The 15,389-nt window shown below is 45.3% G+C and overlaps 1 protein-coding gene across 1 annotated transcript in view; it reads left to right on the top strand.

Moving 5' to 3' along the window:
- The window catches only part of LOC147422753 (protein PLASTID MOVEMENT IMPAIRED 1-RELATED 1-like), a 31,400-nt gene extending 19,473 nt beyond the window's left edge, over positions 1-11,927 (top strand). Inside the window, exon 2 of the mRNA XM_086503291.1 lies at positions 10,672-11,927. Coding sequence (XP_086359417.1) covers positions 10,672-11,653 — 982 coding nt within the window. The 3' untranslated portion in view covers positions 11,654-11,927. The remainder of the gene's footprint in view (positions 1-10,671) is intronic.
- Positions 11,928-15,389: the final 3,462 nt, after the last annotated feature.

The following is a 15,389-nucleotide window of genomic DNA, read 5'->3' as shown; positions in this document are numbered from 1 at the left end:
AAATCTGTTCCTGTTGCTAGGGTTAGGGTTAGGGTTTAGGAGAGGTTTTAGGGTTAGGGTTAGGGTTTTTGGCAGATTTTAGGGCTTGCAGGTTTTAGGATTACGGTTTGTAGAATTAGGGTTTTCAGCAGCTCGGCTCCCGGGCAGACACGTCATCACTTTGTGACAATTGGCCCCAAATTCTGGCACCCCTTTTGGTATTTATTTTATATTAATGCTTGAGTAAAGTTACAGAGTCCGAGGGTCCTCTCTGCTCAACTGCTTGTTAGCCAGTCCGAGTTTAGGGGGCCCTCTAAATACCTATTTAAAGGCCCCAAGGGCTCTCAAAAGCAGTACATCAAAAAGATTCAAACTCAAAAGCTACTGGCCCAAAAGCTGCGAGCAAAAAATGCAGAAATCCGTACGTTGCCACGTCAACATCAGCTCATTTCGTGAAATTCCGTACGGCTGTCCATGTCAGCATGTCAGCGCGTCCGTGGGTCTGTTGATACAACCTGCCACGTCATCATTTAGTGACACTAACCCTAATTTTGGGTGTAGTTTCAGAACGGAAGGCTTGTTGACTTTCGAGCTCGAATGATGTCGAGAATGCTTTTTCACTTTGATTTAGCAGTTTTTTGAATTTTGTTTGAGAACTTGTTTGGCGATCTTGTTTGGAATTTGTTTAAAATGGATGGTATTTGTTTTAAACCTGTCTTGGTGCCATCTCCTAGACCATGGCTGTGGTTTGCTAGCCCCCCCCTGGAGGTTTGGTTATTGGTGGCAGTAGGAGCCTTGCCGTGGCATCCTCGGTGGTGGCTTCTCTGGTCGGGCTCGGTGATGGAGTTGGCGACTCCCCCCCGTTTGCGGTTGTAAGTCTTCTTTCAGGGTGGCTCCCTTTAACAGAATGTGTACTGTTGGTCTAGCTTCCGTTCATGATGAATTTGTAGTTTGGATGGATATGGGCTCGCTTTAAAAGCCCGATGTTGTGGTCTTTTACTATGTGATGATGACCAAGGGTGTGGTGGATTTGTATGTGGGTGCCATGCCTCGGTATCAGCATGGCATGCTGTGTATTTTTTTTGGTATCTAATATAATCTACTCACATATTGTGAGTTTTGAAAAAAATAAAAATAAAATAAAATGTCTTTGTGCCTATTTGAATTGTTTGACTTTGGTTTCAATGCTTGGTGATTTACTCCCGGGTGGAGTAGTGAAAAGTGCTGTCTTGGTATTGTTTGAACCGTGGAACGACGCAAACGGGATGTTTGGGGAGCTTTTTGTTGTATGCTTGAAAGCCTTAGAACGAGGCAGAGGGAATGTCTGGGGAGTGTTTCATTGTAGCTTGGAAACCTCCGAACGACGCAAACGAGATGTTTGGGGAGCGTTTTGTTGCATGCCTGTCATGTGCACATCTAACCCTATGTGTACGTGGACAAGCTACTTCATGACATGGGTTTAGTTCAGTTAGCTTAGGAAGTGTTCTGGCACTTTTGTGAGTCTGTTCGCAGACCGTGCATGTCCAGGCACTTAGAGTAGATGCATATCCTCTGGTTGCACACAGCATGATCATCAGATTTCAGTCAGCACCCATCAGGAGCATTTTTACAGTGCATAGGCCTATTTTTCCTATTTTAGCCATTTTTCACTTATTATTTTTTAGTGACTTTTGTTGGGAAACTGGGTAGGGCAAATTGGCCAAGGATCTATATAAGAAAAGCTAGGGCTAGCGCTTTCTGGCAGAAGAGGCAGCAGGGACCTGACATCCAACATTGCACCTTCTCAGCAAGACACCCCCACCCCCCCCTGGGCTGATAACATAGCGTTTTCAGCCAAAGAGCAAGCCTAGCGTTTCCTACAAGCGCAGATTCAGCCCAGCGCTTACAATTGCAGATCAATCCCGGCATTAGTAGACCCAGCAGAAGCCATTGCGTTTTTACAGCAGAGCCCAGATCAGCTCTAGCGTTTTTGAATCAGCAGTACAACATAGCGTTTTGCAGATTTTCCACGACGGAACCAGCAAAGGCATCAACTTTTTGCATTTTCAGCAGTCAGACTCCACAGTAGAATCCCCGAACCTTGCAGATCTCACCTTCATGCAGCAGATCCTTGCCGCACGGTCAGATCAGCCAGTGTTTGTAGATTCAGCTCGGAAAACGCAGATTTCAGCATCTGCGGTTTCAGCGCGTCGTCGTCGTCGCCATTGACATCGTCACCTACATAGAGTCAGAATTCAACAGATAAAAGATTTGCAGATTTCAGCCTTAGCGTTTTCAGATTTCAGCCCGTCTCGTCGTCGTCCTCATTGTCATCGACATCGTCGGCAAGTCCAAAGCATTGTAGAGATTTGTGCAATCAATAGTAGACCGCTCTCGCCATAGAGAGTGGGGCCTTCGGAGGAGGGTTTGACAACTTTTTTGGTGTCGTATTCTTCTCTCTCTATCTCTCAGTCTCAACACCTTCATTCACAGTGTTTGCCACTTGTTGTTTGTGATCATTTGCACTCTCTCACTAAAGGAACGGAAGGCTCTCCCTTCCGTAAGTGAAAGGTACCCTTGAGCACAGTTCGGAGCACTCATCTTGAGCAAAGTTCAACATTCACTTCCGCTGCAACTGCATTGGTATCAGAGCTTTGGCAGTGTTCTGTATCACTCAAGGAAAGAACCACAATTTTTTTTTTTCTTGTTGCGGTCGCACGTAACCCAAGTCCACTTGGGCGTGTCGATTCCAATCATGTTTTGAAGAGTGACAGGAAACCCAAGAAAGAAGGGCTTGTCCAGCCTCCCCTTGTTTCTCTTTTCACTCATTGAGAGCGGACCGTGCACTTAGCGGCCGGTCAATCGACGTGAGGTGGAAAAAAGCAACCTTGGTGTGAGCACAAGGCCGCCAAGGGGTGCGCTCGCAAGAAAGAGAGGAGCGTGGGTAAGAGAAGATCCTTCTCTAACACAGATTGCAAGCTAAAGAAGAAACTCAAGAACCACAAGAACCTCGAGACTCCATAACCTCAAGAACCTCAAGGACTCAAGAACCCAAGAACCACAAGAACCCAAGTTCCTCGTGAACTTAAGAACCCAAGAGTTCAGTGTATGGTCATCACCCGAAGCGGAATGGATACTTCGCATGGAGGTGATGAGCATGGAAGAGGAGAAGAAGAATTTCTCCCCCTAGGAGGTTTTTCTGACCCTCCCTCCTCGCCATCTACGCCAAGGATTGCACCAACTCCTATGGAGGTTTTCGACAAGATAATGATGGACAGGAACTTAGAACGCGAAGCAAGAAAAGTAGAAAGAAAGGCCGACTTTGAGCGTGAGCACAAGCAAGCGCGCTTGGCGGCCGATGAAAGAAAGGCATCATTTGATCGTGAACACAAAGAAAGAATGGCAGCCATAGAGCGTGAGCACAACGAAAGGAAAGCTGCATTGGTCCTACTATTTTCTAATGTGCAGGCGCAGATTGAAAAGAATCAGGAGAAGGAGACTCTCTCAGTCTTTTCTTCTCCAAAGCATGACACACATGATTTGCATGATAATGATAAGCATGATGATTTGCATGATCAAGATGTGATTATTCACGAGCATGATGGTTTGCATGATAAAGACGTGATTGTTCACAAGGTTGATGGTTTAGTTGATACTTTTTCTAGTGAAGCTAACCTCATTGTAGATTCGATAGATCACGAAGAACCGATCTTGACTCTCGAGTTGAGGTCCTATGTGTTCGAATGATTAGTCAGCACGCATTGTTCGAGTGTTTCATTCGTGATGCTTTTCTGTATTTTAGTCACCGTCCTTATGTGATCCCTTTTCATAGGCATGACATATTGTAGGCTGAACATGATTCACTCATGAATGACCACGGATGTATGCGGATTACTCGTGAAAAGATGAAATGTTTGCACCCAAGGAATTCACATTACATGTCTCTTCCTTGGCATGACACAGTATCTAAAAGAGCACAAGAAGGATTGAACATCAAGCATCGGCATTTCCATTGTGATTTGCCACAGTTGATTGATTTAGATCAGAATGACAAGTTCTGATTCCATTGTTTGCGTGTGTTTGATGAACGGTTTGACACTCTGTCTATATGTTCATCTACATTGCATGCACAGTCTTAAAAGAAGACTATAATTTTTCCAGTCACTTTACATGAAATGGGTATGTTCATGTTTTTGCGTTGGAAGTGGTTTCATGAATTTTCATCCTCGGAGATTCTTACAAAGGTAGACGCATGACTATAGACGAAGTTGAAGCATTGAAGGAACCACATATGACTTTGTGTCGCTTTCGGCGCGGCCCAAAGAAGCAAGACCTTTATGAAGTTCAAGTATCGCATGACCCACCCATCAGAGGTCTCAACACCTTCATTCACAGTGTTTGCCACATTGTTTGTGATCATTTGCACTCTCTCACTAAAGGAACGAAAGGCTCTCTCTTCCATAAGTAAAAGGAACCCTTGAGCACAGTTCGGAGCACTCATCTTGAGCAAAGTTCAACATTCACTTCTGCTGCACCTTACAATGTCGAAACCTCTAAGAAATTGGGCTGCAATCTGGGGAGTGTTTGGTTGTATGAGTCCTTTAAGCTCATGGCTCGGACCTTTTTAGGTTATTTGGGGGGAGTGACAAGGTAATCGTTGAGTAGCTTCATACCGCAGACTGTCTTATCTCGGGGGAGTGCTTAGCGGCGTTGTTCATTGTGTCTTGTATTATACATATGTGAGCATTCATGTTGCATTGTGATGTGCTAACCACTGAAATATTCCTAATTGGGTGAGATTGCTTGTGTATGTAATTTTAGTGCTTCAAGACACTCGTTAAAGATCACGGCTGTCTGGGTGTGATGGCTAATTTTGCTACGCTGGAATATCATAGGAGCTCCGATTTGGAATGAGAAGATTGATTGTCCCTCGGAATGTTCCTCGGAATGACTCTCATAAATTTTTTAGCTAACTTTTGTTTTGCAAATATACAGTAATCACGGACGATTACTCTTCTTTCAAGAAGGGGGGATGTCACAAATTGCTGACGTGTCAAGCCATTGAAGACCTGGTGGGTTGGGGTTCCCAGACCCAACCCTAGCCAACTTGCAGATGCCGGCCATGGGGCCTAAACCCTAAGAAGAAGCAAAAGAAGAAGTAGAAGCAGCAGAAGAAGTTTTACCAACTTACAGAATCTCGTCGAGTGGGTCAAAATTTAAGAAGTTCCCATCAACGTATGGGACTCTATTCGATGGGGCCCGCCTGCGATTTGTGCTTATGGCGTGGCAATCTGTACGGACTTCCGTGAATTGCGCATGGCAGTTGTACGGATTTCCATATTTTCCGTTGGCTGATTTCAATGCCAGTTTTTTGGACCAGAAGCTTTTAGAACTTGAAGATTTTCATGTAACTGCTTTAAGAGGCCAAGGGCCTTTAAATATGACCCATGGGCTTTCACTAGGGAGTCTAGCCGCGGGAGATGCAAAGCAGAGCCATGGGATTTGTACCATGTTGAAGCAATATAAAGAAATACTGAAAGGGGTGCCAAAGTCTGGGGCCAGGGCTCGCTTGGGGTGGAACTCCGCCACTCCCCGTCTCATATGTCATGCATCTCTTTGAATTTAGTTTTGTTTGAATTGCGTAAAGTTGTTTAGTCTGTTCTTTTTTGTTGGCACGTGGTGCCCCATCCCGTTACAACCCCCTTACAGTGTAAGTCTTGTTCAACAAGAGGAAATTTTGAAGCAAGTCAACGAGCTTCTGGATAAAGGTCTAGTATGACCAAGTACTTCACCCTACTGCTCTCTAGTTCTACTTGTGCAGAAGAAAGATGGCACGTTACGAATGTGCATAGACTACTGATCTCTAATCACCATTAAGAATCTCTTTCTGATTCCTCGGATTGATGATATTCTTGATAAGTTGCAAGGAGCAAGCATCTTTAGTCGCATAGAATTAAAGAGCGGGTATCATTAGATACGAATTGCCTCTAAGGATGTCCATAAGACTTCTTTTTGCACTACCTTTGAGATTCTCCCTGAATAAAGATTCTCTCTAAGGGAGGGGGACCAGCCTATCTTCAGTCCCAATACGGTGTCGATCTTCTCCCTCGTCTCTTTTGGTTAGTATTCTATGTATTTTCAGGTTATTGATTATTCATATGAGTTCCCATTTGTGACAAGAAGTCTCTCATGAAGTAAAGGGAACCTTGAGTACGCATTGAGCACTTCCGCTGCACATTACATTGGTATCAAAGCTCTTTGGCAGTGTTTGGTATCATCACTCAAGAAAAGGACCTAAAGAACCTCTCCCCGATTTTTTTTCTCAGAGAATCTTCGTTTCCCTACCCCGGAAACGTCCTTGCCTTGACTGTTTGTGCGTCCGCTGACGTCACCAACTTTGGTGCTAGTCGAGTATTGCTCCCACTGCCCTCTCTTGTTGGTGGCAGGCTCATCAGCAGCACGCTGATGCGCTTCCCCCTCCCTCTTTACTGCATTGCCTGCCATGCCCTGCCTTGGCTTTGTTTCTTTCTATTTATGAGTTGTTTTGCTGCAGCTTAGATTACAGTCTACAAGTGTGTGCGCATGAGAGAGAGAGTCTCTCTCTCTCTCTCTCTCTCTCTCTCTCTCTCTCTCTCTTTGTGGAATGCAGAAAGCATCATCCAAGTGCATAAGATTTACTTGAGAAGGACCAATGGCTGAACTATGGACCCCTTGGTTATTTCTAGATTAGGGCTACGAGATTCCCAATGGAAGTCACTTGTGTGGAGGATGTTTCTAAAGGCTTTGCAGAAAATAAACATCACAGACCCTTCAGCACATGAAATTTAGCCTCAAACTTTGAAGAGCTAATGAGAATGCAATAAGGATCTCAGAAAGCCTACAAGAAACACAGGGGAGGTGCTCATTATGAACAGGGCCAAGCAAGGTACTGCAGGCTGGGGGAGTGCATGTTTGTTTTGTTTTGCTGCACTTTTTCTTGTTGCATGCATGTGACTTCTTTGCTTTGTATGTTCGACATGTGTTTCCTGTTGTATGGGGTTATGCCTGTGGGTGTGGGTGAATGTGTGTGTGTGTGTGAGTGGGTGGTTGCTTGAGTGTATGTTTGCTGCCTGTTTTTTCTTTGTAGAGGGGTTCAGGCATTGGGTGGGTGGTTTGATGGGGCCAATTTCTCCCTGCGTTCTTGTCCTTCATGTTGGAAGATGCAGATTCAAGATTCGGTGGCTCTCTGCATCAGCTTATCCTGCTTATTGAGAATAATTAACCAAGCATGATGTTCGATGTTTCTTAAGGTGTATATACGTGAGGGGGTGGATGAGCATGGGGAGGGATCGTGGGGGATTGGCTGCTCTGAATGAGAAACATTGGGATGGAGGGGAGGGCGATCAGCTTCAAAACATAGGGGAGGGATCTCAGGGGCGAGCTACTATGAATGAGGAACACAGGGATGGAGGGGAGGCCGATCAGCTTCAAAGTGGCAGAGATGGGTTGGAGAAGGTGCCCTTACTGGTCACTGCTATCTCTGCTACCTTTGCACTCCTGTGAGAAATGAGCCCAAAGGTTCCATTTATACCAGTTTTTGGGCATTCACCTACCTGCTGAATTCTCAAAAGAAAGTCACTTAGATGATTTAAGAATGCCTGTGCCAAGCGTCTCCGCTGGCTTTGCACCAAATACTCTTTAAGATAGACCAGGTAACACAAGCACATGCTCACACTCATCATGCTTGGCGATTCAAGGGGGGTTATGGAAGGGTTCTAACTTATCTAAGGGAACCGTCTGGACAGTGACACATCAAGCCCATGCACTCATGACAATTTTCCATCTATTGGAGGGCTATTGATTGAGCGGATAGGTCCAGGTAAAATTTAATTCCTTTTAATGTCAGTTCATGTCACGGGGACGGGCACCACATGCCAACGGGAAAGAACAGACTGAACAACTTTAAGCACTTCAATAACAACTGAACTGAAAGAGAAAGACGACACACGAGACGGGGAGATATAGAGGCTTTTTACAACCAAATGCCCCCAAACCGCAGCCTGCGTCGTTTGGAACCACTGCTCAGACTTCTTAATACTCTCCCCATAAATAACTACAAGGGTCCGGGCCATGATTAAAAACAATACTTTTCAAACATTCAATATTCCCTCCGCAAATAACCACAAGGGTCCGGGCCATGAGTATGAACAAGCATTCTCAAACATCATTTCTCAATACTCTACCTGGGAGTAAAATCACCAATTATTGAAACGAGTATTAAAACCAGAGTCAAACAATTCAAATCGGCACCTAGACAGATTCAAAACAAATACCATCCATTTCAAACAAATTCCAAACTGGATCACCAATTAATTTCTAAAACAAAGTTCAAAAAACTGAAAGCATTCTCGACATTAGTTGAGCTCTAGGGTCGACAGGACTTCTGTCCTGAACCTGCACCAAAATTAGGGTTAAATTTCTTCCAGAAGGTTGTAGCCGACCGCAACATGGTCCATAAGCTCTCGAATAGTCGAAACAGGCTTCGCTAGACAGTGTTCCCGTGGCAGTGATGGTAGTCCCAAGACATAGCAACCACACTAGATCTCCAAGGTTTTCGGTTCGAGAAGAGACAACTGTTGAGAGATGTTAAGAAATTTGAAGTTATAATTTGTTAGGGTTTCCGTGGCAAGCATTTCAGGATACCCCACTCTGCCAGAAGCTGCACTCCGAAGAAAGGTGTCTGAAGGCACTTCACTTCGGGCAAAAAAAAAAATTCTTGAAAGCTTGCCAAGTCCTTGGTGTGTGCGGCTTGTAGCTATAGACATCCACCACTACATGGCACTGCCTCTGCGAAAAACAGCGGCTTGAAAATCTTTGAATTTTCTCTTACAAGTGATCTTTATGGCTTATGCCCTATAAGACAGAGCGATGAAGACGGGAGCATGTCCGATGCGTGATGAAGGGTGGGAGTTGCTAATAAGTCTAGGGTCGGGGCACGAAGATACCTCAAATAAACTTCCAATAGACTTTGGAAACGCCGGTTTTCTCTGTCTGCTCTTTGGTGGGACCGGTATGCAAGCTCACGCCTGAAGCTTTGATACCACTAGCATGGGGATGGGCACCACGTGCCAACGGAAAAGAACAGACCGAACAACTTTAAGCACTTTGAATAACAATGAACTGAAAGAGATAGACGACACACGAGATGGGGAGTGGCATAATTCCACCCCAAGAGAGGAGTGGCCCTTTCGGTATTTTTTATATTGCTTGAACTCGGTACAATGCCGGTAGTCCACCCTCTGCACCGTTGTACTGAAGTGTGCTAGAGAATGAGCCCTTGGCTCATATTTAAAGGCCCTTGGCCATGAAAAGCAGTTACATGAAAAGCTTTCAAACTCAATAGCATCTGATCCCAAAAACTGGCTTAAAAAGCTACCAGCGCATTTCACAGAAATCCGTACAACTGCCACGTCAGCATAGCCAACACAGAATTCGGAAATCCGTACAGGTCTGCCACGTTAGCATGTCAACACAGAATCCGGAAATCCGTACAGGTCTGCCTCGTCAGCAGGTCAGTGCAAAATCCGGAAATTCGTATAGGTCTGCCACATCATCAGCTTCCCACGCTAGTCCTCTAGGTGCTTTATTTTAATGCATTTAGTCACTTGGATCCCATCGGATGGGGTCCCATAAGTTGGTGGGAACTCTTCGTTAAAAATAGGACACTCGGCAAGACTTTGCAAGTGGGTAAAACTTCTTCTGCTGCTTCTACTTCTTCACTTAGGGTTTAGGCTTCTTGGCCAGGATCTGCAGGTTGGCTCTGTTCTTCAGTGGCTTGACATGTCAGCAGTTTGTGACAGTTCTCCTACTCTAAAGAAACCTATGCCATCTACATGGTAGACCAACCTTTGATTGTAATGCAGATGCCAGATTTGTCATATGAGCAATGGATTCTGGACGCGTCAACTTTTGGGAGCTGTTTGACATTCTGATAGCTTGATACAGTACGGGGGGATGGTGAAGAGCTCATTTATGCTCTGGGCAGCAGGTAGGGTGATGAGAAGTGGCAAGGAGGGGACATAAAAGTGCAATATGTTTGTTCCAGGGACCCTATGAATCCAGTGGGCCTTGGGGTGCTTCTTGTGTTCATCGATGAGTCCCTTCGATCTTTGACACCTACTAATTCATCTCGTGAGAGTTTTTTCAAAGAGGTAAGAGGGTCTTTAAACGCTGGAGACAGTTGATTATCAGCTATTTAGCTGGAGCCTTGTGAGTAGGAAGGGGAGAATAAAAGGAGGTCAGGGGAAGGGGGTGTGGAAACTTCCAAGTTCCACAGTGGAGGGTCTCACTAATATAAAGGTGTGACATCATCTTAAATCACCACATCAAAAGCAATGTACATGACAACATGTTTTACAAACAGCATCAATATCAAGGGCTTGTCAATTCTTCCTCCAGTGCTTCATCACAGTGTGCCATGGAGGTACTGTTTAGGTATTTTTCCTTATTGATGATGATTGTTGAGCTATCATTACCATGCTAATGCTTGCAGATATCAAATGTTTTGAGAGCGAGTAGATTAAATTAATTTAACAGTCATGATGAAAATTCATGAGCTATTAGTACCAGTGTCTATGAAATCATCATTTAGGAACACATTTGAAGCAATTCAAGCAAGGTCAGGAAATTTTCTGATTATGAGCTCCATCGCTGATTCTGTTTTGGTTTTTACAGGGGGGCATTCGGGGCTTTCAGGCTCAGGCCTACTGTTAAAACACCGGTGAAGGCTAGCCAACAACTGACAAGTGATAATAAAGATGGCTATGTTTCTCTGGAAAATTTGGCCCCAATGGCAATGCAGCAACTTGAGTTCCTGGCCATGGATGGGCTGAGGATTCAAGCAGGGATGACAGATGAGGAGGCACCATATGCTTTGAACGCCTTCACGATGGAGGGCCAAAGTGGTGGGGATGAAGCTTCTCGACGGGAAAGCACAGGATCTCTGAGGGGTGTAACAGGAGTGCATTTGCTAAAAGGAGCCAAAGTTCCGGCTCAAACCGCAGGAGGTGGGAAAGGCCTCATGGACATGGCCATCACGCTAGAGGAATGGATGCTTTTGGATGGAGGGTCTTACAGTGAAGCTGAAAACAGTAAAGATGCTCTGGCTATTATGGCAGCTCATCGTGCGGTCCAGGATGCTGAGAGAAGGACGGTGGATCCCAAAGGCAAGGGGACTCGATGGGGCTGCATGGGCAACATGCTGTCTATAGCAATGCTGGTGCAACTCCGAGATCCATTACGAAGTTATGAACCTATTGGTGTACCCATGATAGCATTTGTGCAAGCAGAGCGGGTCGTCATGCCAGCCTTGCTGAAAACTGGGGGTAGCAGAGAAGCCGAAAGCCAGCCTGAGCCTTTGTTCAAAATAACTGGAGTACATTTGGCTGGAGTTAAGGCATCTCAAGAGAACAGGAGACCGGGGTGGGGAAGCCAGAGACAAATACGGGCAGCTACTCGGTGGCTACTAGCCAATGGAATGTCCAAGCCAAAGGGTGTCTCAACAAGTAGAGCGAAGCTTAGGCAAGGGGATTGTCTATGGAGTATTTCTGCACAATTGCTTGGCAGTGCAAACAAATGGAAAGACTTGAGGAAGCGCAACCCCCACATGAGGAATCCAGATGTTCTATATGAAAGTCACGGCGCAGTGTCGAAGTAGACCATGAGCTCTTTCACAACCAAGCACAGAAAGAGGTTTGGGTACTGATCTGCTGTTAACAGTCCATATCTTAGAAAATGAGATGCCTTTGCACTAAGTCTGCCGTCTTGTTCTCTCTATCACTTCTGTATATCTGTAAGGCAAGGGCTGATTTGCCTAAGCCTGTCTCAAAGTGAAAGATTATGTATGATTATATCATAAATTCGTTTGTATTATTCAAGACTCAGAATAAATGTACTATTTTAATAAATGCCAGATTTAAAGGAGTTGAGCCTTTTTTCTTGTTAGAGGGATTTTGAACTAAAAAGGTTCCCTTCTTCTTTTGTAGAGACAGAGTTTGATGTGGCGATCGCTACCGACTTATCATCAATGTACCACATGCCCGATTTTCATAGCTGCCAAACTCATACCCTCCACACTATATCACACAAGCATGTTCAAACGGGATCTACGGCTGGGAGCATGTGGCCTGTCCGATGCACATTTGTAAGCCAAAGAACTTTGTAAATTCAGGTAGGCTGGTAAATTTGGGTCATTTGCCACCCCACCATCTTGAACCCACGATCACCATGTGCTCTAATCATCATGACCACGTGCGATTATTGAGATATGAGGGATTTGGGTGTATCATATTGTGACGTGCCCGTCACAAGGAGTAGAGAGAGAAAATGAGCCAAATTGGCGTGCCTTCACAAGTGATAGGCAACTCCTTATATTAAGAAGCTACAACTAACCGAGACAATCTTGGCACATACAAGTGGGTTCACACCGAAGCTTGTCCAGCCACACACCACACCTCCCCCCTTAAGGAGAAAAAGATGGACATCTTTTTAGAATTTGGGCTAGGAATGGACTCGACATGAAGGGATCAACTCCAACGCCTCAACTCCAATGCCTCATCTGCGGGGAGTGATCCTACAACTGCTTAGGGGCTAGGGTCTGAACTTGGGGGCTAGACTCGACATCATGCCAAATATCATCAAGGCATGGAACTCATACATCTTGCTTATGCAAACATTAGGTCGTTATCCCAATGTAATGGACAAGACGAGGAACGACCGGGGACAAATGAAGAGATAAATTTTTTGCGACATGCATACTTCTCCAAAAGGGGCTCGGTGAGTGTGAGTTGGAAAGTTCTTTAAGCAAAGCTTGACACTACGAACACTATGTGAACTCGAAGACTAAGTGGTGAAAGAACTCGCTGAACCTAAGCTTTGGCAACTTCATCATCGATGAAAAGCTGTAGAGAACCAAGGCTCAAGTCTTTCGAGATCACGTCTGGGGGGACGAGGTTGCAATTGAACGAACAAGCAGGTCATAAAGATCACATGGAAATTGTTGTCATGCTCATCACATAGCAAATTGACATTTTACATGTGGCTGCTTGAGTGATGGATTTTGAATGATTGCAACATTGCTGCTCGCAGGGCTATCGTGAAAAAAAGAAGCAGCAAGAAGAGAATGCCAGGCACCACCAACAGTGTATCGGCAACATCACATCATCTTTGAAACTGCCATCCATAGCCCAACCAGTGTCGCTGGATACTTGAGCTGAATCAGACGCGGCTTCCACCAACACTGTAATTCTGGCCAGTTGCCTCCCAATAGGATTCTTCCTCTTGATAAATATCACCCCCTGTGCAAGGGAGAGGAGCTTCTTAGTCTGTGTTTCCACCAACTCAAATGACCTTGGAATGGCATCAAGGTTGAGAAAAAAGGAGAGGAGCTGAGGATATCCAGGAGGAAGAACAGAACGAGATGCAGTAGCACCAACAACAGCAAGGGCTTTCGGCTTTGAGCAAGACGCGAGAGAAAGTAGGCATTGCTTGCCATCAAATGTCGATGCCTCATGAGGGAAAAACGAGGTCCTGCACGGAGTGGACGATAATTGAAAGAAGAGGCAAAATGAGATGGGCTTGATGCAGAAGAAAACGAGCGAGTGGAATCTCTCTCTCTCTCTCTCTCTCTCTCTCTCTCTCGTGCTGAGCACATAAGCACGTCCAGCCACTGTGTAGTCACCCTACACACCGTTTGCAGGGGCATCGGCTGATGTGGCCACACCTTTTCGGGTGAGGGTTGCTGCTCCAGCCACCAGAAAAATCAATTCACAGCCAGCCAGCTAGCGAGGGTTTTCCTCACAAAAACGCCTGCTGTGCTTATGTGCTCTGTCTTCTTGGGTATTGAAGGCAAACCTATGAGCGGATGTGATTATGTGCTCAAACTTGCAGGCTGAACACCCACCAGGCCAGATTTCCTGACCGGCTTTATGTGCTCTCTCTCTCTCTCTCTCTCTCTCTCTCTCTCTCTCTCTCTCGCAACAAGGTTCCTTTCTCCCGCGTGTGGTAGATTGGTTATGCCATTTCCCTCTTGAATAACAGGTCTTGAGTTCAACTCTCGTCGGATAGATCTTTGAGGTCTCTTGGGATAGTTTCCTACGACGTTAAAATCCTCTTCTTCTTCTTCCTCTCTCTCTCTCTCTCTCTCTCTCTCTCTCCCTGTTACCCAGTACCTATCTAAAGAGAAAGCCATCCCGACCCCCGAGCAAGGACTAATAGTTTAGCAAGAAATGAACCAAGAAATTCCAGTCAACTCCACCAATGTGACGTGCCCTTCACAAAGAGTAGAGAGAGAGAGATTGAGTCAAATTGAGTATGTCTTCACAAGTGATAGGCAGCTCCTTATATTGAGAAGCTACAACTAACCGAGACAATCTTGGCACATACACACCGAGGCTTGTCCAGTGACACACCACACCGAGCAAGAACGAGAAGTTTAGCAAGAAATGGACGAAGAAATGCCCGTCAACTCCACCAATGTGACGTGCCCGTCACAAGGGGAGAGAGAGAGAGAGAGAGAGAGAGAGAGAGAGAGAGAGAGAGAGCGAGCCAAACTGAGCGTGCCTTCACAAGTGATAGTAGGGAGCTCCTTATATTGAGAAGCTACAACTACAACATAATACAAGTGTCTCTGAAGTCAGATCTATCACAAACAAGTTCAATGCATTGGTGTCGACCCATTGGCCCAAGAAGGGGCTTAATGTGACTAGAGATGTTCCATCGAGTTCAAAGTAGCGGGCTCCTCACAGGAAGTGAATTATGTACTGGATGATAATACTCACGTCTTCCTCATTCATAGGCTTTGCGGATCTACATGTTCTTCTCTCTCATGTATAGGCTACGGGGATCTCTATTTTGGGGGTCTATCTCATGTCTGTAGTGGATACGATTTTGCTCACAATTCTTGGTTGTCTTTTTTGGATACATGATGAGCTCTATGTAAGCTCTCTTTTCTAGGTGTTATTGCCATTATGTCTTGAGTCACTCTCTCTCTCTCTCTCTCTCTCTCTCTCTCTCTCTCTCTCTCTGTCTCTGTGAACTACTTTCCAAAGTGGTCTTCGTGAAAGAAGTATCCCCCCCCTCTCTCTAAATTTGTGGCCATAACATGTTGAAAGTGGTGCTCTCCAAAGTTGTGTTATGCACCAACTCTCTCTCTTTCGATTAGATCCTCTCTCTCTCTCTCTCTCTCTCTCTCTCTCTCTCTCTCTCTCTCTCACACACACACACACACACACACACACACACACACACACACACACTTCCATCATCAAAGAGAGATGGGTATAGGTGGAAAATCCTCTCTTTCTTTCACAACTTTGGCCATACTTTCTCCAAAGTTGTTTTATGTACCAACTCTCTCTCTCTCTCTCTCTCTCTCTCTCTCTCTCTCTCTCTCT

This window comes from Adiantum capillus-veneris, chromosome 27, assembly GCF_014529385.1.
Source record: "Adiantum capillus-veneris isolate H3 chromosome 27, ASM1452938v2, whole genome shotgun sequence".
In the NCBI taxonomy this organism is placed as follows: domain Eukaryota; kingdom Viridiplantae; phylum Streptophyta; class Polypodiopsida; order Polypodiales; family Pteridaceae; genus Adiantum; species Adiantum capillus-veneris.
Note: the sequence above shows the minus strand (reverse complement) of the source record. Positions and strands in the feature narration are given on the sequence as shown.